The sequence below is a fragment of the Echinops telfairi genome, unplaced genomic scaffold (genome assembly GCF_000313985.2).
Source record: "Echinops telfairi isolate 266 unplaced genomic scaffold, ASM31398v2 ScPeMD7_443;HRSCAF=831, whole genome shotgun sequence".
NCBI classification, from domain to species: domain Eukaryota; kingdom Metazoa; phylum Chordata; class Mammalia; order Afrosoricida; family Tenrecidae; genus Echinops; species Echinops telfairi.
In genome coordinates this window covers 2,718,146-2,745,790 of record NW_022104341.1, presented here as the reverse complement: position 1 = coordinate 2,745,790, position 27,645 = coordinate 2,718,146, and the positions used below count along the sequence as shown (strand labels likewise).

The following is a 27,645-nucleotide window of genomic DNA, read 5'->3' as shown; positions in this document are numbered from 1 at the left end:
ATGTGTATAAGAAAAAGCTTTATGTATAAGAGCAATTGAATATTGAGAAAACATCCCAGATCAAGTGCTTAAGTCTGATATTAGCCCATATGTCTGATACCAATCTATCAATTCCTCTTCAGACTCACGAAACACATGCAATGATGCCGAATGCAGGACGATCACAGGCCAGTGGGTGGAAAGTCTTGTGTATCCAGTGGCAGTGGAAGCATCTCAGTTGTGGGTGGGGCTCCATGTGGCTCTATACTAGAGCTATCTCTAGTATAGCTCCTAGGGCTCTGGCTGCATCAGGGTAGCTCCATCAGGCTGTCGTCAGTAATGTCTTGCAGGGAGTTTATGTATCTGGCCTCCAGTGAACTATTTATCTCTGTGGCACCTCCAAATGAGCTCATCAAGCTGCAAACTGATTGATAGGCTACTCTACCCCTTCACAAATTGACAGGGAACCTGAAGGAGTTTGTGTACCATAAGCAACATCATGATAAACAGAAAACAAACCTGAGGCTGTCGAGGTTTTCATTTTGCTTGGACCCACAATCTACACCCATGGAAGCAGCAGTCTGGAAATCAAATGGCAAAGACCTCTAAATTGTTAAAGAGCAATGATGTCACTCTGAGGACTAGTCTACCAGACAAAACCCCGGGTGATTGAAAGCACATGTAAGTGAGCCAATGAATAAGAAAAGCAGAGAACTGGTAGATTTGAATTACTTGTTGAAGATATTCAAAGTACAAGTCTGCCTCAGAGGAAGTACAGCTGTAGTGCTCCTTACTAGAGATGATTGCTAGTGCGTTGGACATATCAGGAGGGATCAGTCCCTAGAGAAAGATTTAAAACTTGGTGAAGCTAGAGGTGAGTAGAAAAAGAGAAAGACCCTCAACCAGATGGATTAACAATGGCTGCAACAATGGGCTCAAAACATTTGTGAGGATGGGGCAGGACTAGGCAATTTAGCCTTTATACAGTTGGGTCACTATGGGAACCAACTAGACAGCACCCAATAACAACCCTCCTTGAAGACTCAGAATTGGAATTGGCACCTTTTTAAGAGATGTTTGTAATGCAAATATATTCAAACATTCTTGCCTTTGTCTTTTAACTCGTCTGTTTCAAGGCTATCGATTTCCTTAGTTCAAACAGTATAATAACTTCATTTCTTGGCCATTGAAAAGCTTTGTTTTCTTGTATAATTGGGAGGAAGGCAACCTTCCTTGCCAAGGCCTGCAGAGCCTCCCGAATTCCTCAGGCTTCTTCAGCAAAACATTTGCTGGAATTGTGTCTATTTTATCACATATTGCAGAGATCTGCCTGTGGTGCCCTACATGTCTTAGGGCAAAGGTTTCCAAGGCCAGATCAAAGCAGTGTTCTGTGGGGCCTCGCTCCTGGGTTTGGCTTTGAGTTGACACTGCTGAAGGCTGTTTGTTTCTACCTGGGTGGCTGTGTGCCATTGTTGGCTGCCAACTTCCAGTGCCTGCTCTCCCTTTGAGAATCTAGAACTTCGGTGCTGGACTCATCTACTTTATGAGAAATTGATCCATTCTGCTTTATTTGTTGACAATTTTATAAAGAACTATCCAGTGAACCAGATACTCAAGATAGCCTAGTTCAGCTACGGAAGCTTACTGACCTGGTCTTTTGTCATTCATGGTGTCAGTATATAGGGTTTCTGAGATTAAGTCTTTCCAGGAGCACATAGCCATCATTTTTCTCCCATGGAACTGTTGGTGGGTCTGAACTTCTGAACTTGTTAGCAGTCTAGTGCTCGCCTAAAAATGCCACTGGAGCTCTTAGTTCAGCTATCAGGGAAATCAAATAAAGATTGGTATGGAACAAAACTGGGTCTTAAGAGAATTAGATGAGCTAAAGTTCTTTGAACAGAGGGCATATATAAACACAAGCTTTGACGTGACGGCAGAAATCAATTTCCCACCTCTTCAAAAAGAACATCTCACTGATTCAGTTAGCAGATATACCTGCTATAATAGCCTTTCTTGTTTGTGATAGAAATACCAGTTTCAGTTTTCAAACTTTATAGCTCACATTTTCTTTTTGATGTGCCCCCACCCCCTTTTTTTTTTTAACCAGACAAGCTCTTAATTGCTTTATTTAAGGTCTGCTTTTTGGTTGGCCCAGAGAGTACAGATTAGTTGTAGCACAGATAATTAGAGAATGCTCAAATGCTGAATTGTACAAACCAAGTAACAGGAGTAATGAAAATCAAAATACTGAGCATTTATTTAGTTTTCTTCAAAGTGATCTTGGAGACTATAGGGTTGACCAGCAATTCAGTGCTATTTGAGCCCACAATCAAAGCAGTCATTCCTTTTAAAGCCAGAAACGGACAATAGTTTGGGTGAAGACTTCAAGCAAATAAAACCTGAGCAGCCGGATGTTGAAAGATGGGAAAAGACATCTTTCAAGACATCTAGAACAGCGTGTATGAAAACAAACTTTCATATCCAGATGAAATGAATGGATTTTTCATAGGAAATTGGTTTAGACAGGTTTCATAATAACCAGAGCCACCCACTGCCCCATTGACACAACCCCAGGGGTTTCTGCTTCACCACAACTCCTGGTGTGTGTTTGGGGACCATCTACATGATGTGTCCAGAGAATAATGTGGTATGAAAAGTGGTAGGTTTAGGAGAGGGTAAGCCAGCCTGCAATTTTGAAGAACTCACCTTCTTCAGTCCTCTTGGGCCTTAGCAGGTAAAATCTTTGAACAAAAGGAAAATTTCTGGCTACTTTCCTAGCCTCTGCCCCCATCCCTCCCTCTACTTCGTGTAATCAGGTTCTGGTGGTATACTGCAAGGTCAGCCGTTCGAGACAGTCACTCCTGAGCCTCCAGAGAATGACCAGGCTTTCCACTCCCGCAGTCTGTCTAGGGACCGGGCATTTCTCCCCTGCCCTATGGCCTCACTAAGCTCGGAGTTGGCGTGGACTGATGGCAGCGAGTTGATTCTTACGGCATGTTGCCAAGGTGTTTTCACCTGCCTTTTTTCCCCCCATCCCTGTGCCTTCGGTCCCACGGACGACGCGCATTGCCTGTTGCTAAGGCATGTTATTGCTGGCTTTATTGGGTTGTTGGCCTGGGGAAAGGTACAAAGGTAGCCCAGCTGGACTTCATGATCTGAGTTCCTGACGTTCCTCACACTAGGTTACACAGAGTGTGTGGCCTAAAGAGAACTACTTTGGAGAACACTGGATTTGATCTATTTGGAGCTCTGGTATGTTTAAGAAAAATACCATTATATAACTTTATTATCTTTGCCCCATTCGTGTGTTTATTTCGTTCTGAAGGATGAGTAGATGGCAATGCGAGGGGCTTGTTTTGTTTCTTTTGGTGGTTACCCCGCCCTTTTCCGTGTCCTCTGAAACACTTCTCCTTCCCTTCCTGGTACTGATGGTGTTGCTGTTAACCGGTTATTGCCCGCCAGCCCCTTCCCTAGAAGCTCACGCTTTGATAACCGTCCTATACAGAGAACAACCAAGGAGTAGTACAGAGGGGTGTAACTATGTGTCCAACCGACGCGTCTCAAGGGCAGGGAATATGCACACAAGGATGCCTGTGTGGCAGAGAAAAGCGCTCACTGTCCGTCCTGGCAGAGCCCTTGTCCACTCCCTCCCACACATACACACCTCTATGGCTTGAGTGAGACACTTGGGCCTTTCCCAAACTAACTTGACTTTTTAAAAATAAAAATGATTTTCCCTTTGACTCTCAACGTTCTTCCCAGCGTCCCGAGCCCGGGAAGTGGGGGAGGGGGTGTGTCTCCTGCTTTGCTACTTCTCTGTGCCGCAGGCAGTTCAGTTTGGGAGGCTCTGCCGAGGCTGGCTCAGTCCAAGAGCCCCCATCCAGGTCCACGCGCCTGCCCTTTGCTCCCCCGCTTTTCAAGAGGCGCGCGGGGCGGGCGGGGGGGGGGCGTGGGCGTAGTCGGAGATTCTGAGAAAACCTCCGGACTGTACTGGGGGCCCCAGGCGGTGGCCACGTTCAGCTCCTGGCTGGATGCCAGGGGAAGGAGCCTGGGGTGAGGGGAGGGCCCTGAGGGAGGGGTCAGGCTCCTAAGGAAAGAGTTAATGTGAGGAGGGGGAGGGGATAGGAGGAAGAGACGAACGCAGGTAGGAAGAGCGCGGAAGGGAAGTCCAGTGGAGAGAGAGAAGGCAGCCCGCAGGGTCAGGGGTCAGAGTTTGGGGACTTCCCCCTCCGCACGCACCCTCATCCTAAGGCCGCTAACTTCCAGCTGCGGCCGCGACTTTCAGTTTCATTTCCCCGGACCCTCCTGCCTGGGCCGCAGCCACCGCCGCGATGCCCCGTAAGTTCAGCTGCCGGCAGCTCCGGGAGACCGGCCAGAGCTTCGAGAGTTTCCTGGCCGTTCGGGGACTGGACCTGGAGACGGATCGCGAGGTGTTACGGACCATTTATAACCAGGAATTCAAGATCAGGTACGGCCGGCCCACCTTGCCCTCGAATCGCGGGCCCAGCTCCCCGCCACGACCCCAGCGGCGGGGCGCGGACGGACAGCTTCCCCGCGGCTCAGGCCCGCCCTGGGGGGCGGCACGGGTCTCCCCGCGCTGAGCCCACACCCGCCAGCGCCGCCCGGGACTCGCGCGTTCTGCCGGGGCCCCTCCCGGGAAACCTGCACCTGGGCGGGGAGCGGGTGCCGGTGCCCGTGACCTCGGTGGGGCCTGGCGGCGAGGAGGCGGCAGCCCTCCGGTGGGGGAAGGGAGCCTGCGGAGGGGGCGCAGGCGGCGCGGGAGCGCAGGGGAGGCAGCCGCCTGCCCGCTGGTGTCTGCGAGGCCCGACTCGGGCTTGATGGGGACCCGCGCCCCCTTTGCTGGGGCTGTCTGCTTGGGGTCTACTCCCCCAGGGAGCTAAAGACACTCACTGTAGGAGGGAGAGTCTGAAGGGGCCATGGGAAGGGAGGAACGCGTGCGAACTGCACAGGGTACCCACCCACCATTAGCACCTGTGGCTTCTCCATGGAGACCAGAGCCAGGGGCAGTCTCCGGGAGGCCCCTTCTCACCCTGCGCCTGAAGGTCGTTCGGTTCGCTTTTCCTGTTACCACCCAAGTGAAAATCAGAGACTTCTCTGACAAACCACAGAACCGTGCTTCAAAAACACCTCTAGCAAAAGGCTGCAGTCTTGGGCAGAAAACCAGGAAACAGTTTAAGTTAAAGGCCATAACTGTAAAGACCTCTCCACAAATGAATACAGGGCGGTGGGAGTTGGGCTGAATACCAGACCCCCAGAAAAACAAGAGCATGGATTTTAGCAGCCCCAAAGGCCAGCATGGACGCAAAAAGACCGCATTAGTACAAGTGAGGGAAGGGGAGGGATCGCCGTACTCCATATTGACCAGTCTACCTGGAATGTTGTCTTCAATAATGGATGACACCTTTAAAGGGGAGCATTAGCAGGCTTGAGCCACATCTGAAGAAGGGGGCCAAGATGATGAGGACCTGTGTCATGGCCCACAGTGTGCTGAGCGCTGTTGGGAAGATGAAGGTAAAAACTATATAGCCCCTGGGCACCATAAGGGGCCTGGCTCAAACTGAACCAGGCTGCCATCAACTGTGCTGTTGATTCTGATTCAGCGGTGACCCGTGTGTGTCAGATTAGAACTATGCTTCATAAGGGTGGGGCTGACGATTGAAGCTTCTGACAGCACAACTTGCAACGCACTGACATGGATTCATTTTTCAGGTGGTCCAACCACTGGGCCTGTTCTAACTACCACCATTGCCCATCTTGTTTCCAATGGCTGGTTTTCCATGAGTAGATAGATCACCAGGCCCTTCTCAACCAACCTTATTGTTAGCAGCCAAGAAGATTAGTCTCTCCATGATAAACTATAACAAATAGTGAGCTGAAATGAGGATTATGGCAGGGACATGAGGAAGTGTAGGATATAGAGAAACCAGTTGCCATGCAATTACATCATAGCAACACTTCTTTGGCTCTCAACTGAAGATGTACAATGAAAAAAACTGAAGATGTACAGTGTGTACCAGTACTGGGGAAAGCCAGTTCTGTTAAATTGTATACAGGAAAACCACATTTACAGAGCCATTTAATCAGGATTTTCAGCATGATTTTAATTATTTTATATAAATGATATTCCCCTTACCTATAGAAGAACTGCCCACTAGGGTTTGCAAGGCTGTAATCTTTACAGAAACATGCTGCCACTTTTTAATTTACATTCATCACATCAGAGATTCTTTCCTGGAGGTCTTCTTTAATCTCTTCAGATTGGATTAGGGCCTTCCCTTGGGTCCCTGGGGGTCTTCTCCAGGCTCAGAGCCTGGGGAGTAGGCTGTCTCCCTGGCCGGACCCTGCAGAAATGTGGTCAGGAAGAAGTGCTTCGCTGTTCATGGACATCTAGTTCTACTGAATGGAAACTTGCTGGCTGTGGCTTCCACAGCAACCCTTCCCCAAAGGCACAGCTATGCAAACTGCTACTGCAGGTCCCTAACATAGCCCCCCCAAGGTCCTCAAAAGTCATCCTCATCATACATGTCAAGGTACACGTCAAAAGTCTCCCAGTTGCAGTTTCCATTTGGAGTGAAGACATATTTGTGGAAGATCCCATCTACACAGATGGCAATGACAGAGTTGACATTCTGGGAAGTATTGTGTCCGAAGGTGCAGATGCAGGCAGACTGCAGGCACTGTGAAGCTTGCCAGGCTCCATTGAGAGTCCACGTGCTGCCCCGTCATAGGCCCCCACCTTGCTCCACAAGCCAGTGCTGAGCGGCGGTTGAGGCGGGTGCCTTGAGAGAAAAGATACGGACCCTGCCCTAATCACTGGAGGCGCAGAGGAAGGACGAGTCCTGGCTGAAGCTGAAGCAGTAAGGGTGGCAGGGTCCGCGCCTTCGCGCAGTGCTGCCAGTTTCTCCTTGGACTGTGTGCCAAAAAAACGAATAAGGGTGCCCTTCTGAGAGGCTGAGGCCACTGCAGTGCCTGGCTGGTTCAGCGACACACAGCTGCCACTTTTTTCACAGAGGGGCTGGTGGGTATGGACTGCCAGGCTTTTAGTTAGCAACCAAGCACTTAACCACTGCACCAGCAGGGCTCCTTAAATAAGATCCCAAACGAAGGGAAAACCCCACAGCCATCAAGTCACTTCTGACCCATCGTGACCCTATGGGAGCAGACAGCCTCATCTTTTCCTCAAGCAGCAGCTAATGGGCTTGAACCACTGGCCTTATTGTTAGTGCTGACCTGACAGTGCCACCAGGGCCATTTCTCTGTGATTCTTGGGTGGAATTCAAGGGAGGAAGTGGTGGTGACCTGTCTTGGCGCACAGACATGAGGGAGAAAGGCCACTTTGGGAGGTCATTCATTAGGAAACCTAGTCCAGGACACAAGAAATACTTGGTTCAAAAGAGGGAAGAAATGGAGGAAGACCAGGTAATTATCCTTGGAAAGTTAAAAGGCTGACTTGGAGAGGAATTTGCTGACCAGGTCTCCTCAACTTGGAGGCTGCTGCTTGCACAAACCTCCAAGTGGAGAACTTCCTTCAACCAACCAACCAACCAACCAACCAAAAGCTGCCAGAAGTTGATTCCAACTCAGCAACTCTATAGGACAGAGTAGAGCTGCCCCTGTGGGTTTCTAAGACTGGAAGTCCTTACAGGAGCAAAAAGCTCATCTTTCTCCCGAGGAGCTGCTGGTGGTTTCAAACCGACCCAGCTCTGCCATCTAGGCTTGAAAAACACCCTTAAAACCAGGGTCCCATGCTGTGATACTAACCTGTCATCCTTCCAATGAATTCCTTTTGGCTCCAGGCTGTCATAGCTGGATGCTTGTAGCCCAATTACATCCGGATCAGCTAGTGGACAGCTGTCCTGTCAGACTGCCAGATCCTCTGCAGGCAGGACCTTTAACCTTGGTTGCATCTTAACTCAAACACCATCAACCCCAACAGTGCTTTGAGCAAGAGGTAGCAGTTACTCTATAAATACTTGCAGAATCGAATTGAATTTGCAGTTAGAGCTCACCTTCAAAAGACTATGTTGCAGCATGAAGTTTACCAAATTGTTAGAGTAAACCAGACTCTCACAACCGCAGTGTTAGTAGGCGCAATTGTACAGCAATAAAATTATAGTAAATCATAGACGGTAGGAGAGAGCACATAAAATAAAGGAGTGAAACAACATTTCATGGTAGCATGCTCACCTCAGCCCCTCTTGGTGGTCCACGTGGAGGTGGGAGCAGAGAGAGCGAATCTTTACTGTCTTGGGACTTTTATAGGTGGCCATAGACATGCAGATTCAGGAGTTACATACGTCACAAGGTGGGTGGTTATCACAGTAAAGTCCCTGAGCTCACCAATACCTGAGGAAACCCAATACCTGCATTGGGGGAAGGCATGACGGGGATGGGTGCTGCAGGGAAGGAGAGCATGGAGGAATGTCTGCTTCTACAGGGAGACAGAATCACCCATGTGCTCTCTTTAAGGCAGCAGAGCTGTCAGGGGAGACTATGGGAATGATTTAAAGCAGGATAATGTGCTTGGACTTGATCTCTAACTTACCAAAGTGGTGGCTTTCCTGCCATGGAATACTAGCTTTCCAGATTCCCTGTTATGTTAGGGAATATAGTCCCTGGCCAAGCTTCTACACTCCATGGGACAGGTTACTTCCAACTCAGTTCTTTTATGGCATGAGATGCCTTACCCCAACTCCTGCCTTTCCTGATCTCTCCGGAGTCATTCAGTAGAAGTACTCGATGCAGTTCTGTGCCTTGATTGCTCCCTCCGAAAGGCAGAGTCTAGTAGGGAGCAGCGATGTGTAGACAAATGAATGTAAGCCATTATTACGGGTGCTGATATAGTATTGGGATCAGAAAGCCCTAGTTAAAATTCCAACTCTGCTACTTACTATGCTTAACACTTTCTAGGTTTATTTGACTCACCCTCAATCTTTACATTCCTCGTGTGTAAGAATATGAAGGGCGATGCCTTTCTCCCAGGGCTTGTGCACGAGGTCAAAACACGCTATTGTAAATAGGTCAAGCGTTTGCATTGTCCAGCTGCATGTTGTATGTATGGGCTTTATGAGTGGTGGCTGTCATTTGGAGACAGGCATCATGCTTGGTAAAGGAGCGGGGGGTAGTGAAAAAGAGGAAGATCTTCAACAAGATGGGTTTGGCACAGTGGCTACAGTGATGGGCTCACACATCAAAACAGTTGTAAGAATAGCACATGACCAGGCAGTGTTTCCTTCTGTTGTACATAGGTCAGAACCAACTTGACAGCATGCAACACCAGCAGCCGCAGTGATCATGTTTTCATAAAGAGGATTAGAAGTCAGTTACAGGGAGGAAGGACTGGTATAGAGAATTTTCTTAGAGAAGACAGTTCTTGCCTTGGGATTCACTCTCACTGCCATCGAGTTGATTCCAACTCCTAACCCCCTTACAGTTCAGAATAGAACTGCCCCTGTGGGTTTCTGAGGAGTAGATAGCCTCGTCTTTCTCCTTCGGAACAGCTGGCGATTTTGAACTGCTGACCAGGGGTTGGCAATACACTGTATATACTTCATCAGAGCTCCCATTACCTTGGGTCACTGCCAAGTCAATTCTGACTTATAGTCATCCTGTCCTACCTACAGGGGAGATGCTGGTACAACTGCCCCTTTGGTTTCCAAGGCTGTCAATCTTTACGGGAACTGAAAGGCTCAGCTTTTCACACAGAGCCACTGCTGACTTTGTGGTTAGAAGCTTAATATGTAGCCCAGGGTTCCTTGACGAGTGGTAGTGAGCTTAGCTGTTGAGTCAGTGACCCCATGTGCAACAGAACACCGTCCGCTCCTGCACCCTCCTCACAATTGTCCTTATGTGTGAGCCCACAGTTGCAGCCGCCGTGTCCATCCATCTTGTCAGGGGGATTCCTCTTTTTCCTGCCCTTCCATTTACCAAACATGATGTCCTTCTCCAGCAACTGATCTCTCCTGAAAACATGTCCAAAAGTACATGAGACCAAGTCTCTCCATCCATGTCTCTAAGGAACAGTGTGCACTTTGTCCAAGACAGATCTGATTGTTCTTTTGGCAGTCTGTGGTACTTTGAGTTTTTTATTATTTTTTTTAAAATTATTTTATTGGGGGCTCATACAGTTCTTATCACAATCCATACATTCATCCATTGTGTCAAGCACATATGTACATTTGTTGCCCTCATCATTCTCAAAACAGTTGCCTTCTACTTTAGCCCTTAATATCAGTTGCTCATTTTCCCCCTCCCCACCACCCCCTCCCTCATGAACCCTTAATAATTCATAAATTATTACAGTTTTGTCATAAGTTACACAGCAGAGAAGAGGGCGGACAGTGTAACTTTCAGTATTTTTGGGCAACACCATCTTTCAAATGCATTGGCTCTTCTTTGGGCTCCCTTATTCAATGTCCAAATTTCTTTTTTTAATCGTTTTATTAGGAGATCATACAACACTTATCACAATCCATACATACATCAATTGTGTAAAGCACATTTGTACATTCATTTCCCTCATCAGTCTCAAAACACTTGCTCTCCACTTAAGCCCCTAGCGTCAGGTCCTCATTTGTCCAAATTTCACAGGCATCTGAGGCTACTGAAAATACCATGGTTTGGGGCAGGCTCGGCTTAGTCCTCAAAGTAATGACCTTGCTTTTCAACACTTTTAAGAGGTTTTGTGCTGCAGATTTAGCCAATGCATTGTATCCTTTAATCTCTTGGCTGCTGCTTCCATGAGCTTTGAGTGTGGATCCAAGCAAGAGGAAACCTTTGACGATTGCAATCCATTCTCCGTTTATCAGGATGTTACCTATTGGGCCAGTCGTGAGGATTTTTGTTTTCTTTACATTGAGTGGAAGAAAGACTAGACTTTCTACTCCCATAAAGAGTTGCTGCCTCAGAAGCTCAAGGGGCAGTTCCACCCTGTCCAATAGGGTCAGAATTGAAGCGACTCAATGGCCGTGAGCTTGGTCTTGTTTTTGGTTACGTGGCATTGTGATCCATACTGAAGGCTGCAATCCCTGATTTTCGTCAGCAAGTGCTTCCGGTCCTCCTTGCTTTCAGCAAGCAAGGCTTGTGTCATCTGCACATCACAGGTTGTCCGGCAACCAGTCCTGAAACGGACTCGTATGATCTAACTTCTCTGATTAGTTGCTCGGCGTACACATTAAATAAGTACGGTGAGAGGATACAACCCTGACGCCTACCTTACCTTTCCTGATTTTAAACCACGTTCTGGTCGTCCGGGCGCTATGTACAGGTTTCCATGTGAGCACAATTAGGTGTTCTGGAATTCTCATTTCTCAAGACTCCATAGTTTGTTATCGCCCACATGGTTGAATGCCTTTTCGTAATCTGTAAAACATCTTTCTGATATTCTCTGCTTAAGCCAAGATCCACTTGGCATAACTAGTAATATCCCTTGTTCCATGTCCTCTTCTGAATCTGGCCTGTTGTGAACCTCTGGCAACTCGCTGTCAGTGTATGGATGCAAATGTTGAAGGATTGTCAGCAAAGTTTCACTGGCGAGCGATGTCGACAGTGTTCATAATTTGCACATTCTATGGGTCCCCTTTCTTTGGAATGAGTACAAATAGAGCCGTCTCTTCTGTTGGCCAACTAGCCGCCTCCAAATACCTTGGCATCAGTTTGGTGAAACATTCTAATTGATATTCCACTGATTTCTGGAGACGTGGTTTTGGCTAATGCTTTCAGTGCAGCCCGGGCATCTTCTGTCAGCACCAGTGGTTCCTGCTCGTAGGCCACCTCTTGAAATGATTGAAATGCCGACTGGTCTTTTTGGTACAGTGACTGTGGCGCAGCTCAGAGTACTAGCAGGATGCATCTTAAGAGCAGAGCAGTGCTGGAGACACACAGAAGGACCCTGGCTGTCAAATGAATGATTTCATAACCTGATTGCTAATCTGGAGTGGTGGGTGTTTGTAAAAAGTCCAGCGTGCGATGAGAATGTCTAGTTTGGAGAATGTCTAGTTTTCAGGGGAGAGAGGTGGCTTTTGGGAGCAAGTGGAGTGTAAGTGGAGCCTACAAAGGCAGCGAGTCTGGGCTTAGGAGTTCTAGAAAGATCATTCTGGCTTCTGGTGTGGAGAATGGCTTGGTGGTTGGATTATCTGTGTATTTCTCTTTTTTTTTGTAATCCTATAACCACAATAAGAATATTTTACTGTGAGACTTAAGATACACAATTAAAAAAAAAAAAACAGTAGTAAACCCTTGAACTAATATGCAGCCTCATTCCCTGCCTTTGAAACTTGGTCTTTTAAATATTTTGTATTTTATTTTGTTTCCATTTATTTTTTTTAAGGCCTCTCATCTTGACCTACTAATGAATGCTGTGTTCCCTGGTTTGTGAAAAACTAGATGTATCCTTCTGCAATCACTTCTAAATCTGATATTATGTTCTGAAATACCATTCCCAAAGCCGCGGCCCTTTTCTGAACTGGTTCTCAAAAGATTAGTCATCATTTACCCAGCACACCACAGAGGCCAACAGCAGGGCACTGCAGCCCCAGGATGTCCAACTGTGGAGTAGTCTGGAGGGGGGGCCCCGTGATGGAAGTAGCCGGGTACAGTGGTTGTACCCCCAAGGATGGATGAGAATCTGTGCCTCCCTTTCTTTTCACAAAATAGGGACGATAATAGTTGCTACCTCAGAGGGATGCTGTGGGGATAAAATGAGGTGGGGATGCATTTAGGCACTTAGAACAGCACATTAAATACTTCAGTGTTTTCTGTTGTTGATGTCATTGTGGTGCATTATCATTGTACTCTGGAGGGGCTGAGTGAGCCTTGTTAAAAGGTTCGGATTGAATCCTATAGGCAGGGAGTGTGCTGAGGGGCTGTAAGTACTGGAGGGTGATGAACAGATGTGTTGGTAACTCATGCAGAAAGGAGTCGTGGTTGACGCAGTGGTTAAGCATTTGGTTGCTAACAGAAAGGTGAACACGTTGAGTCCATCTCTTGCTCCAGGAGAGAAAGATGCTGCAGTCGGCCTGTGTGAAGATCACAGCCAGGGAAAACCTGTGGGAGAGACAGTTGGACTCTGCCCTAGAGGGTTGACGTGAGTCAGAATCAACCTGAAGGCACTGGGCAAGTTGAACTCGGGCAGAGTAAGGGGAGGGACGCATAAAAGGAACGTGAAGCCAAAAGTAGAGATTTTAATTTTCGCAGCTAAGAAAGCCTAATTCGAATTGTGGTGCTGGTGAAGAATATCGAAGGTACCATGGTTGCCAAAAGAACAAACAGATCTGTCGTGGAAGAGGTACTGCCAGCTGCTCCTTAGAGGCAAAGATGGTGAGGCATGGTATCAGAAAAGACCAGTCCCTGGAAACGGGCATCCTGTTTGGTAAAGTAGAGAGGTGCAGCGAAGAGCGGAGTGCTTGACAAGATGGACTGACACAGTGGCCGCAACAATGGGATCAGACATAACAATGGCGAGGACGGCAGAGGGCCTGACAGAGCTCCGTTCTGTTGTACAAGGGGTCACTGTTCATCAGAACCGACTCGATGGCACCGAATAGCAAGCATGCCTAATAGCAATGGATGAGCGGACAGTTCATGGGAGAAATACAGACGACGTAGAGAAGGAAAGCTCCTCCACTCTATTCGTTATCAGGAAATGTGAATTTAAATACATGTCATTTTGTGCCTATAGAAACCATTTGCTGTAGAATTGATCTTGATCCATGACATATCCACGTGTATGGGAGTGTAACTGGTTTATAGGGCTTTAAGTGACTAATTTTTCTGAAGTCGATGATGCCAGGCCTTTCTTCCGAAGTACCTGGTTGGGTGGGGAGTAGACTTGAACCCTATTGATGGCAAAAATAAATTTTTGATGGGAATTTCAGGTGCAAGAGTCTGGGGAAAGGATGTGCTCAGACTTCCTGTTAGCTGGACTGTAAATTTCAACAACCTGTTTAGAGGGCAGTTTGACAGAACAGGTCAAAGTTGTAAAGATCTCATTGTCTTTGATTCAGAAGGTCTACCTCAAAGACTTATTTCCATAAACACTCTCCCACCACAAGGGTTTTTGTGCACAGATGGCTCCTGTAACAAACTTGTGCTAGAGCTGGGGAAACTAATCAAGCACACCACACACCACGGTCCTTTGCAGCTACTCTTAAAGTTGAGTCGCTTGGTAAAAACATTGCTATGGAAATGTGTCCATGGTGATATAAAAGAACAAGTATTGTGGAATAGTGCATGGGCTATATGACCCTTCAAAAGGTCCACAAAAACATGGAAACAAATAATACATTAAAAAAATCTCCATCAAGGTCACCCTAAAGACCAGAAGATCGTTGGAAATTACCCACGTCAATACAGCTCTTTTTACATTAGTAACAAGAGAAACTTGGGTGTCCTTTAAAGATAGTTTAAGATTGGGAAACAAAAAAACAATCAGGAGCCAACTCTGGACTGTAAGGTGGATGCATAATGATTTTCCCTTGGAAACACATGAAAAATTGCCCTTGTTTGATGAGAAGAACCAGCATAACCATTGTCAGGTAGAGAGAAACTCTGCTGAGGCTTTCCTGTGTATTTTTCTTCTAAAGCAGTGGTTTTCAACTTGCCTAATGCTGTGACCCCCAACCATAAAATTATTGTCGTTGCTACTTCATAACTGTAATTTTGCTACTGTTAGGAATTGTGATGTAAATATCTGATATGCAGGATGTATCAGGTGACCCCAAAGGGGTGGTGACCCACAGGTTGACAACAGCTGTTCTAAAGCTTTGGTGAACTCTCACAATGCTCTTAATAAGCCACAACACTCATAATAAGCCAAATGTTATCCTTCTTTGTCCTTCAAGAATGTCAACAAGCAAAATGCCTTGGGCATCCTAAAAACAGCATTGTCATGACCTTGACCAGTCTGTTTTGCTTTGATTGGGCCACTTCCACTTCTTGAGCACCATTGCTTTGTGCTTTGTCTTCAGGACTGTACTGATAAAACTAGGTTTGATCTCCTTTTGCACTTCTAAGAAATGCTTCAGGATCTTAATCCTGTTTGTTTAAAATTCCCATTGAAAGCTCTACTCTGGTTTGCAGGTGATTTGGGCTCAAGGATGTTGCTACCCATCCCATGGGAGGTTTGTTCAACTTTAATTTTTCAGTCAGGTTTGTGTGGGTGCTTGGCCATCAGTGTCTGTGACTATCTTTTGCTGGGAATCATCTGATACATTGATGAGAGTCTCCCCAACCTGCCTTAGTAGTGGGTGTCGGACTCGGGTGGTTATTGTGCCGGATAACTTCCTTACAGCTAGTTGGACACCTTCTTGCCTCCTCAAGGTTTGGATGTATGAATATTAACATTTCACTGTTTCCCTTTCCTCAGGGCCTTTTACAGCTATTCTTATTATTTAAAAGAGCTTCCAAGTCACTGTTAAGCTGTACTGATTTGTAAGCTGCATTACTAACTGTCCAAGCAAATCAATGAAGGGTTTTTGCTCAAAAAGTAAACATTTCAGATCAGACCATTCAACTAATTTTCTCCCTCAATCCATCAGAAAACAGAGATCATTCTTTGTCCATCAGATATAAGTAGGTGGAAAGCAAGATACACTGAATGAAAAAACTTGGACAAACCCATATTTTGTTTTCTTCATGGTAATATGGTACATTTTTTTGTTTTTAAAGATTCTCATGTAAACTAGTATGTTTTGGATGTAAACTACCCTCCTCTGCATAAAACAATGGTTACCTTAAGCCTTAATGTATTTAGACTACTTTATAGGCTAAAAAAAGTTGTGTGAGCTGAAACAGTCGATGTTCTATGGCAGCGGTTCTCAACATATTTCCGATGGTCTTGGGAACTCAGACGCCGCTCCTCTCTCTGTCTCCAGGCGGGTCCGCCCACATGCAGATACCCCCACATACGAATACCAGGCGTGAAGACTGTTACCCATGCTACACCATGCTTCGAGACAAAATTTCACTTACTTGCCATTAGAAATAAATATTTCACAATATATAATGACATTGTTTTTTTATTAATCACTATGCTTAATTATGTACATCTTATAACAATGAAAATACATCCTGCATATCAGATATTTACATGACAGTTCATAACAGCAGCAAAATGACAGTGATGAAGTAGCAACGACAATAATGTTAGGGCACTGTATTGCTGGGTGGCGGCATGGAGAAGGGTGGGAACCTCTGCTCCGTGGTGTTGGCTGGCTGCTGTCTCTGCTGCTACTTGTCAGTTCTCTCCAATTAGGGTCTGGGCTGTTGCCTCGCAAATTGGTGGATGGTCTGCAGCTGTGGGTTTCTTCTTGCGCAGCGTCTCATCCCTTAAAAAGAGTTCTCTATCTCTTTGTAAACTGCTGATTTCTTTAAGGCATTTTCCCCATAATTTTGTTTTAGAAAGCATCAGTGGTTTTATCATTTTCTACCCAAGCTTTACCATAAGTTTGTTCCCTCTTCAGTTTTAGCAGAATTTATGTTGCTCTGAGAGGGGCGTTTTTCAAGCGGATATCTCATCCTTCTTGGTGCTTCAAACTAGATCCTGTTCAAACATGTTAAACAAATTATTTTCAATTTCTTTTAGTGTGAGATTTTTTTAAATCCATACATGATTTTTTCATAAGATGCACTTTCTGTGAACTATTTGAAGATCCTTCATAATAAAAAATTTTGTATGTTTTAAAAATTGTTTATACAGTATATGCATGGACAAATGTATATAAAACCTCTAAGCAACCATTTGGGACCTAGGAACTGGACCCTTTCATGTTTATGTTAGACACTCACCTTGAGTTACTGTTTCTGATACTCTCTGTGACCACCTCTATTGATCAATTTATGATCACACACTTAGATCAAACCCATGTAAGATTGCTCACATGGAATCATTATATGTCCTCTTTTGTTGTGGACCCTTCTTTAAGTCAACATCTCACTTCCATTTCCACATTTAGCCCATGCCCAGGTAATGCATGCTGTCAACCAAGATATGTTTTTGCTCACCATTGCATTTAAAAGTTTTTAAGTATCCTTCCAGTGGCTTGGTACTCATGTGTGTCAGAGTAGAACTGTGTTCCACAGTGTGTGTGTGTGTGTGTGTGTGTGTGTGTGTGTGTGTGTGTGTGTGTGTGTATTTAAGTAGATCACCAGGCCTTTCTTCAGGTGCACCAAAGAAAAAATGTCTTACACATTTTCTACATCTCATTTATCTTTCTCAACAATGTGTCATGGAAATCACATATCATCATTTGGTAGATACTTCTGATATATTGCTGGTTTTTTAAGTTTTTTTGGCATATAATTCACATCATACATTTCAATAGTTTATCATTAAAAAGAGCTGACAATCATCACCGCAATCAGTTTTAGAATATCTTCTTTGCTCTCTTCTGGTCCCTGGCACTCCGGGAGCAGTGGCGTCCAAGAACCACACCACACACAACCAACCCCAGAAATGGCACAGAAACGGCATCAAGAAACCCCAGTCACAATGATGTGAATCTCGTAAGGGGGTGGACCCCAAGTTCCTGAGGAACATGCGCTTCGCCAAGAAGCACAACAAGAAGGGCCTGCAGAAAATGCAGGCCAACAACGCCAAGGCCACGGATGCTCACGCCAAGGCCATCGAGGGTCTTGTGAAGCCCACGGAGGTCATGGCCCAGAGCCCAATGGGTGTCAACCGCAAGCTCAGCTGACTGGCCTACATCACCCACCCCAAGCTTGGCAAGTGGCACGTACTGTATTGCCAAGGGTCTGAGGCTCTGCCGGCCCAAGGCCAAGGCTCAAAGCAAGGCTGACGCTCCAGCCAAGGCTTCGACTCCGGCTCAAGCTGCCAAAGGCGCCCCGGCTCCCGCAGAGTAGAGCTCTCCGTGCGAGGGACCGGTGTGAGCCCTGGGCTGCTCCTGCGTGCTGCTGGTGTCCTCTTGTGCTGTTTGTACAAATAAACCCTGGTGGTACTGTTAAATAATGTATATATATTTTTTCTTTCTTGTGCTCAGTGTTAACTCCCCATCTCCTCCCAACCTTTCTTGCTAGACCCCCTTTAATCCAGTTACTGTTTGAATTTACCTATCCTGGATTTTATATACAGGAAAACATTTTTTTTTAAAACCAACAAAGTGAATTAGAGAAAAACCTCAGTTGGAAAGAAAGCTGAAAATAATAAAAACTAGAACAAATTTTTAAAGGGTCAAAATGGAGATCAAATGATAAAGGTGTTAAATTTTGACCTACCTGTATCTGCAGTAATCGTGATAACAAGGCTACTCACAACCCTGGTCTGTGGTCAGAGGGGTTTCACTGGCGGCTTAAGTCACATGTGTTTCAAATATAAACAACTTTAAAATGGGTCAAAATGTATTATCTTTTTAAAAAATCATTTTATTGGGGTCTCATACAACTCATCATAATCCATACATACATCCATTGTGTAAAGCATATTTGTATATTTGTTGCCATCATCATTCTCAAAACATTTGCTTTCTACTTGAGCCCTTGGTATCAGCTCATTTTTCCCCTCCCTGCTCACCCCAAAATGTAATATCTTAAAATGATACATTACATTTTAATCTAACTACATCTGCCATAAACAATTTTACAATGTTTTCTGTTTGGTAACCAGGCTGTTCACATCCTAGACCATAGTCAGAGGGGATTCACCAGAGGCTTAATCCATGTAGGGACACTGCAAATGGATTTTAGGCTACCATTGTCAACCATAGCCTTCTGCAAACCAGGTATTCACAATTTAAGCTCTGATACCATTCCCATTTTGGGATTTCAGTTTTATTATTTACAATCCTTGGATCACAGGCTGCTGTGCTTCTTCCATGTGGATTTAGTTGAGGCCTCACTTAGATGGCTGCTTGTTGGAAGACATTCTTCTGATAGCCAGACCATCTACTTTCTTTGTCACACTTTGCTATGCCTCTTACCCTTATATGAGGGGGTCTTCAAATAGTTTACAGAAAATACATCTTATGAAAAAATTATGCATGGATTAAAAAAAAAATTTACCCAAAATAAGCTTGTAGTAACTTGTTTCATGTGTTTGATGTTTGAACAGGATCTAGTTTGAAGGATGTTGAGTGCCTTGAAAGAACAGTCTAGACCCAAAACCAACTAACATATCGATGTGAATGAGGAGGGTCGGCGTGGAGACCCAAAGCACCTCTGTAAACAATTGGACATCCCATCCCCTCACAAAGGGTCACAGAGAAGGATGGGCCAGCCAGGGTGCAGCATAGCACCGATGAAACACACAACATTCCTCTAGTTCTTTAATGCTTCCTGTCCCACTACCATGACCCAAATTCTACCTTACAAATCTGGTTAGACCTGAGCATGTACACTGGTAGAGATAAGAGCTCTGGACACCTGGAATCCAGGACAGATAAACCCCTCAGGAGCAATAATGGGAGTAGGGATACCATGACGTTAAGGGGATGTGGGAGAAAGGGGGAACTGAGGGAGATGAACAATAGAAATGTGGATGAAGGGAGACTACAGACGGCGTAAAATATGAAAAAAGTTTATTATAATTTATCAAGGGGTCATGGGGGGGGTCTGATATGATACTAAGACCTCAAGTAGAAAGAAAATGTTTTGAAAATGATGGCGGCAACATATGTACAAATGTGCTTGATGCAATTGATATATGGATTGTTATAAGAGCCCCCAATAAAATTATTTATAAAAGAAGAAAAAATAACAGTCTAAAGTCCAGTAGTCTGTAGCACATAGCTTGGGTCACCCAGGGCTAATACCCCCCTCGGTATTTTATTATGAAAAATGTCAAATGTGCATAAAAGGTACAGTGGCCAGTGCACACCAGTATACCCTTCACCTAAATTCCTTCAGTAACACTGTGCACTGTTCGCTTTAGAACACATCTGCCCTACTGTCCATTACTATGACTGGGTTTATCCCTGCTGGTGTAGCAGTTCAAAACCACCAGCCACCTGAAGGAGAACAACAGGGCTTTCTATTCCAGTAAAGGCGTACAGTCTTGTAAGCTCACAGGAGTCAGAGTCCACTCGATAGCTGTGAGCTGGTTTTGGTTTTTGGAATCCATCCAACGAGCCATTTGAAACTTTGTTTTTAAATGTATTTCACAGTAAGTTTCAGGCATGCACGCTTTTCACTCCTAAACACCTGCTAGTTATTTTTAGAATGAAATTGACATTTAAAGGGACAACTCACCGTTGTATAAGTTTTAAGAAATGCACATACCTGGGAGCCCTGTGATGTCCTGGTTATGCCTGGGGCTTCTTGGTCGAGAATTTGAAATCATCAACAGCTCCGAGGGAGAAAGACTGGGCGTTTTACTCCCGTAAACCGTCATTGTAGCCTCCACTGCAGTGTATGTATTTGTTTTTGATGTTAGAAGCAGGCATTGGGTTTGGGGCTGATGTTAACTTTAAAGGGATTTTGTAGACAATATGCTGCTGTGTTGAGAGGTGGCTGTATAAGGTGGTACGTCCTGGAAAGGTGATTATGTAATGCTTTTGTCTCTTTGACCTTCTGTACAGCAAGAGACTTGTCAGCATATTCACTGTTTGCTGTGTGATAGGGGGGGGTGCCTTCAGGATAAGATAATGTTCAAGTGATTATTGTTTCCTCATCTCATCCTACCGTTCTCCCACCACTGACCATTGAGACATAAGCAGCCTGCATGATATCAAAATCCACCCTACCTACCAAAACATCCTATTGGGAGAAAAAAAAATCTGAAAAACAAAAACTCAGTAACAAAAGATGTAAAAGACTTTCAGAAATAAGAAAAGTGTCAACCAAAGATTTTAAATTTGGGGCATGATGAACGATGCTTGGTGAGAGTGGTGATACTGGGAGGGTAGAGGGAGGGAGGGGGGGTTGGAGAGAGGGAACCAATTACAAGGATCTACATGTGACCTCCTCCCTGGGGGATGGATAACAGAAAAGTGGGTGAAGGGAGACATCGGACAGGGCAAGCTATGACAAAATAATAATTTATAAATTATCAAGGGCTCATGAGGGAGGGGGGAGCAGGGAGGGAGGGGAGAAAAATGAGGACCTGATGCCAGGGGCTTAAGTGGAGAGCAAATGTTTTGAGAATGACGAGGGCAATGAATGTACAAATGTGCTTTACACAATTGTATGTATGGATTGTGATGAGCCCTTAATAAAACAATTTAAAATAAAAAGATGCTTGGTGAGGAACGAATCTGTGTCAGTTGGCTGGATTCTGAGAAAACAAGACCAAGTTCTATTGTTTAATACATAAAATTTAACTCTTCAGAAAAATGCCTCACTGTTCCACACCAACTCCTATTTATGTAGACATTGAAATAAAGCTTATTAAATCATAGGGAGGAAAAAAGAGAGAGAAATGCACATAGCTGTGTACAGACTGCTATTGACATAAGGAGCATTGATCACATCCACCCAGAAAGTTCCCACTTGCCCATTCTTAGCTTTCATCCTTACCAGCCCAGAGGCAACCACTGCTCTGAAATGTTTCTGTTTTTTATGGTGCTTGCTCCAGAACGTAATGCCTGGCAATGAATCTTGTCAGACAGTTTCACCAAGTGGACAAGACCACCAGCACCCCAGGGGTGGGGGAGTCGAGAAGAAGATCCAGACTACCTGCAAAAGCAGATGAAAAACTCAAAGCCAAACTCACTGACGCAAGTCCATTCTGATTTATAGGCAGCCTGTAGAGCAGAATGGAACTGCCCTGTGGGTTTCCGACACTCCAAAGATTGACAGTAGAAATCTTCATCTTCCTCCCGTGGACCGGCTGGTAGTTTTGAACTGCTGATTTTACATGCATAACCACTACGCAACCAGGCTTATGCAAAAGCAGATGCCTACACCTTATCCTGGATTATGGGCTCTAGTACTAAAGTTTTTAATTGCCAGGGAGGTGTTGAGTAATTTTTTTCTTCTTAAAAAGAAGAGGTAGGCCAAATAAATTTGGAAACCGGGTGAAATACATCTTTTACTCGGCCAAACCCTACACCCCACCCACCCACCCCACTTCCCCTGTGGTTTTGAAGTTCCTCCAAACTGCTCCATGGGTCAGTTCCTTGTCATCACTGAGTAGTATTTCTTTGTATGACTACACATCTGTTTACCCATTCTCCTCTTCACAGAGACTTTTCGATTTAGGCTTATTTTGCATAAAGCTGCTGTGAACGTTGTGCAAGCTATTTGTTTCCATGTTCCTCTGGGGGGCAGGGTGGGTAGACCTAGGATTAGAGTTTCTGGGACACAGTGTAGTGTAGTCCAAAGTGATTGCATCATTTTACACTCCAGTCAGTGATAATTCAGCGGTTTAGGTATTTCACGTTCTTGCCAAAGTTGGTGTTGTCAGCCCTTTCAATTCTAGCTATTTGGGCCAGTGTGATAAATTTTTATATCTGTGTGATTAGTTTTCTGTGTTAGGAGTAAACACCCACGAATACTGGGCCTTTCTTTTTAGGAGATAGACTTGGGGATGGGATTCCTGAGTTAAAGATACCTGCATTTTAAGTGCTAGTAGCTACTGCCATATAGTTTTCCAAAGAGATTGTAAGACTTCACCTTTCTCCCAGCAAGTGCACGAGCATTCCCTTTTCCACATATGTGTGCCAGCAATGCGTTTTATGGCTAATTTTCATGTTTGTCAGTTTGTTGGGAATAAAAAAATCTGTTTGATTTTTGTTTCTCTGCTGCTTTAGGAGCATCTTTTCGGTTTGTTTTTTTTTTAGGCATTCTTAGGCTTATTCTTTAAATATAGTACTCGATTTCTTATATTGTCAATAAATTTTAAATTTATTATAAAGAGCTGGTTCCTCCACCCCCACCCCACCCCCCAAAACAAGCTTAGAGTAAGTGATTTCTCTCTCTTTTTTTCTTTACAAATGACCATCCCCTTAGACTAGGAGCCCTGGTGGTGTAGTGGTTACCTAACTTTAAGGTCAGCAGTTCAAAACTACCAGAGGTTCGGCGGGAGAAAGGCAAGGCTTTCTACTTCCAAGAGTTACAGGAAACCCACACAGCCAGCCTCACCGTGTCCTGTAGGGTTGCAATGAGTCGGCATGGACTCAAATGGCAGTGAGTTTTCCAAGTTTCAATACCCTTAGACAAGGCATGTGCGAATTCAGACGTTGGGGGTAATATTTAGGTGGGAGGATAGCATTCTCAGTAGAAATTTCACAAGGTCTAAAGATGCATTTTGCCTGTTGTGTGCTCATCTAGAGTTTCCAAATATAGGAAGTTTCACATTCAAATTTTGATTTTATTTTTGCTGCTTTTAAAATTCAGAAAGTCTACTAACCTTGAGCCTGTAACCCTTCTTGGTGACAGTTTTTTAGAGCCGAGTGGCCATTGCCTCTTTAGATAACATGCAACCCCCCATTTGTTCTATCCCCTCAGCCCCTGCCCACCACCACCCCACTTACTCCTAGCCCCTCCACCTCTCTTTCCCCTACCCCTCGTTGGAAGCTTGGAGCCCCAAATCATGGTGCCTGCACGGTTCTTTCTCTTACAGCAGAATTTTGAGGGACGCAGTCTACCTTACACTACTGATAGGACTGTGTAAGATGTCTGGTAGCCGAGTGGGTTACACATTGGACTGCTAACTACAAGGTTAGCCGTTTGAACCCAGCAGCTGCTCAGAGGGAGCCACCTTCTCCCACAGAGGTTTATAGCCTCGAAAACCCAATGAGACTGTTCTCTGCCTCTGATCCCGGTGACTTGGAATCAGCTGGCTGGTGGGTAGTGGGGTAAGGGATCTGGGAGGGTTGCAGGTATCAGGGAGTGTGCTTCTAATGCTGAACCTGGCTTCTGTAGACATGAGTTTGTGCCCGATCTACCCCAGGACCCTGGTGAGCATTATGAAGAATCCTCTGGTTTGGGTCCCTCTGTTACTGGCCCCTCAGCAGCCTCTGATGGCAATGCCCGTGCTTTGGAGACTGCCTCCTGGTTCTCCTGGCTCTCTGAAGGGTTCCTTTTCTGTTCTTATGTCCTGTGGGGTTTCCCCGGCCTGGACTGTTCTCAGGCTCCTCATGCTTCCTGGGAGATCCCACACCCGTCAGTGTTTTGTTTATTTTACTGTGGCTCTGTCGTTGGGAAATCATTACATAGTCTGTGGAGCACTGTTGCCTCCCATCCTCATCCTCATTGCTGGGCACTTTCTCGTTTGGTTATTCTCTCAATGGGTGTTTTCCAAAATCTGATGGTAAGAATACATACACAGCAAAGCATGCACCCACCCAACCGCTCAACCATTTCTGCAAGTGCAGTTGAGTGACGGGCGCACATTCTGCCTGTGTGTCCTCGTTCCCACAATCTCTCCCCAGATGATTCCATCAGACCCGTGCCTCCTGAGCTGCTCGTCCATACTTCAGTGGGCCTGTTGTCTATTTGATCTCGTTTCTGTCAAAAGAGCCCAATGGCCAAGGCAAAGAGTTACGCTATTTATTTTTTTATTCAATGAACTAAACTCTTGTTTGTTTTATTTTTTATTTTCTTGTTTGGTTTCAAGAGGACATCCGGGGATAGTTTGAGCTCAAGGTTTAAAGAACAAATACGCCCCTGGCTTTAACTGCTACCTGGGGACTCCTTAGTGTTAAGTTCTCACCTGGACTTTGGTCTGCATTCCCAGTTTCTGACTCACTCACTGAGCCAGCTGCCTCTGGGCCACAGGAATCTCAAGCCACGCATGTCCAAATCCAAATGGATGGTCAGCCCCCTCCCCCCCATCCTCCTCCTGTCCTTACACCTAATCTTGGGAATAGTCCTCGAAGCCAAGCCGACTTGTCCCAATCCTTGACTCCTCTCTCTCCCCAGCTTCCCTGCTACCCAACTCCTGTCAGTCACTGAATTCTGTTGATTTTATACTCTGAATATTGTCAAATCTGGCCCCTTCTCTTTTATCTGTACCGCTTCCTCTTCCAAGCCCTCGCCATCTTTTCATTGGACTACTGCATTGGTCTTCTTCTAACTGGTCTCCCTGCCTACAGTCTTGCCTCCAGCAAATCCATCTTCCAGTCCTGGTGCCAGAGTGATCTGAAACGCAAGTATGATCTTGCGTAAAACCCACCAACCGAGGGGTGGTTCTGTAACCACAATGTAGCCCCTGACCGGGGCTGAAAGTAAGTTGTTATGATTCCTACTACTACTGTTACTATTGGTACTACTATTACTACTAATATGAATACTAATAATAGTAGCTAACATTGAGCATTTTCTATTATGTTTTTTAAAGGTGATTTCTTATCTTAAAAAAAATCAGCACCCATTCCATTCCCTGAAGAGTCCCCCATTTTGCTTGGGCTGAAGGAGAGGGGCAGAGTTACAGGCAAGGGGCACCAGGGAGATGCTGGTAACCACCAAGGATCTTAACTGCAACCCCAACCATGCGGATGGAGCTTCACAGAGACTGCCATCACTCTTATCGAGGGGAGGCCGTCAGCCGTCCCCATCATGACAGTGTCTGTGACGCACGCCACGCCACGGAGTGTCCTCCCGCTGCCAGAGAAGGGATGGGTGGAGGGGGGCTGTTGGCCTTCAGGGTCCAGCCCAGGCTTCTCGGCCTGGCATTCAAAACCGTCCATGACCTGGTCCCTGCCCACCTCTGCTGCCCCTGCCCCTCTTCCCTGCACTGTCAGTCTTGGATGGCCAGGCTCCCTGTGACACTAATATAGCTCACCCTTCTCGAGAGCCCTTTATGTGCTTCGCACCGAGCCAAGGGCTTCACCACAGCCCACAGTGCAGCCCTGCAAGGTAAGTCTTTTGGCCTCGTTTAAGAGATGAAGAAGGCAGGGTCCCAGGGGTGAAGTCATCCTCGATGACCCAGCTAGAGGGGTAGAGTGGGTGACCCCTACCCCAACACACACCCGCACACATTCCTTCCTCTAGCTATAGCCTTTCTGCATGGGGTACTTGCCTTCCCTCTTAGGGGGGTTAGCCCCAGTTTGTCCCTCGGGACTCTCCTGGAGAGGCCTCGTGGTCAGGGTCCTGTCCCCAGCTCGAGCTCAGGGCCCCTGGAGGTCCCAAGCTTCCGGCTCATGGCGTCTGGCTGGATTCTGTGTGTCCAGTCGGTGTGCTCCTCGGGACAGGGTCTGGATGCCTTGCACTTTGAAGCCCCAGCCTCTAGCCCAGTGACTGGCATGTAAGTGGCCTCTGTAGGTGTTTGTTGGGTTGCCTGGACTGCATTCCAGACACCGGGCCTCGAGGGCATTGTCCTGCTGACCAGTTCTCCCTGTCTCCACTTCTCTAGGCACAAAGCCAAGCTATTGGATCTCTGGAAAAGGATCCTTTCCCTTCCTGCTTGGGTTCCCCACACCCTTTGACTTCACATGGAAACCGCGGCCTGATCTCACACCTTGCGCACGCACCCTGGACTTTTCGTGCTGTCTCTGCCCCCCTCTTTCACACCTGTTCACAGGCTGGGCCCCACATTTGACCCTCTGCGTCACCTTATTTTGGTTTCTCTTTGCATGAGCATTTTGCTGGATTGTTGGGTACATTGTTTTGTTTTCTGCCCTAGATCATTTTCCCAGAAACCCTCCTTTCTCCTCCCTCAGTCCTCCAAACTCAAAGCCCGTGATTAGGCTTCTCACTTCAGACGTTCACAAGCCACAACCTGCTGTCAACAAAGATCAGATTTCATCTTAGGGAATCCTGTTGCCTTCCCTTGAAACATTTAAATGAAATTCCTCAGATTCCCAGTCTGAGTCTGCCTCTGGGCCCAGCCCTGTTTTGTCCAGCACGGAGCAGGCCTCAGACCCTCAGTCCCCAGCCACCTGGCTGCCTCACCTTAGTTTAGCCCCGCCTTCCCTTACTTCCCACTCTCTTCTGCTTCGGCAGCTTCGGGACTGGAACCCCTGGCTTCTCCTCCATGCTGTACGGAATGAAGATTGCAAATTTAGCCTATGTCACCAAGACTCGGGTCAGGTTCTTCAGACTCGACCGCTGGGCCGATGATGAGTGTGTTCCAGAAGAGAGGGAGATGAAGCTAAGCTCAGATATTAGTCAACACCACAAGTCGCTGCTAGCCAAGATCTTTTATGACAGGTGTGTGAGCGAGAGGGGGTGGCCCATGAGTGCTGGGGGAAGGGAGCTGGTCTGAGGAGAGAAAGTGGGTTCCCTCAGCAAAAGGGGGTGGGTGGGGAAGGAGCTCATTGGTCTGGGAGCAGGAAAAGGTGGGTTTCCTAAGCAAAGCTGACACAATGCCCAACCTGGAACTGTCCTTGTCCCCAGGGCAAGTGCCGGTCCAGCCCCTCCAGCCCTAGGTCTTCCTTGACTCCTCTTTCTCCAGGGCTGAGTATCTTCATGGGAAACATGGAGTGGACGTAGAGGTCCAGGGGCCGCATGAAGCCCGAGATGGGCAACTCTTTATCCACCTGGATTTGAACTGTAAGAAGGAACTGACCCTGAGGCTTCACAACGGAGGAGTCCAGCCGGTCACCCTCACCCACCTCTTACCACTCTGCCGGACCTCCCAGTTCACCTTCTACAAGGAAGACCGGGAGCTGCCCTGCCCGCTGGGCCCTGGTGAGCAGGTTCCCAAAGGAGAGAGCACCTGGTAGTTCTGCCTCAGAAAGGCTGGTGTCAGTATAGAGCTGGTTCCGGTTCACAGAGGGGGTGGGGGTGGTGTGGTGTGGTGTGGTGTGTGTG

The 27,645-nt window shown here is 46.3% G+C and overlaps 1 protein-coding gene across 3 annotated transcripts in view; it reads left to right on the top strand.

Moving 5' to 3' along the window:
• The first annotated feature begins 4,116 nt into the window (after positions 1-4,116).
• The window catches only part of MOV10 (Mov10 RISC complex RNA helicase), a 34,750-nt gene continuing 11,221 nt past the window's right edge, over positions 4,117-27,645 (top strand). For 2 of the 3 annotated variants that reach the window (XM_004699172.2, XM_045292161.1), the window contains exons 1-3: positions 4,117-4,447; positions 26,836-27,042; positions 27,287-27,522. In XM_004699172.2, the coding sequence (XP_004699229.2) occupies positions 4,311-4,447; positions 26,836-27,042; positions 27,287-27,522 (580 nt within the window). In that variant the 5' untranslated portion in view covers positions 4,117-4,310. Of the gene's footprint in view, positions 4,448-23,033; positions 25,119-26,835; positions 27,043-27,286; positions 27,523-27,645 lie in introns of those variants that run through there. The other variant, XM_045292160.1, reaches the window with a different exon arrangement.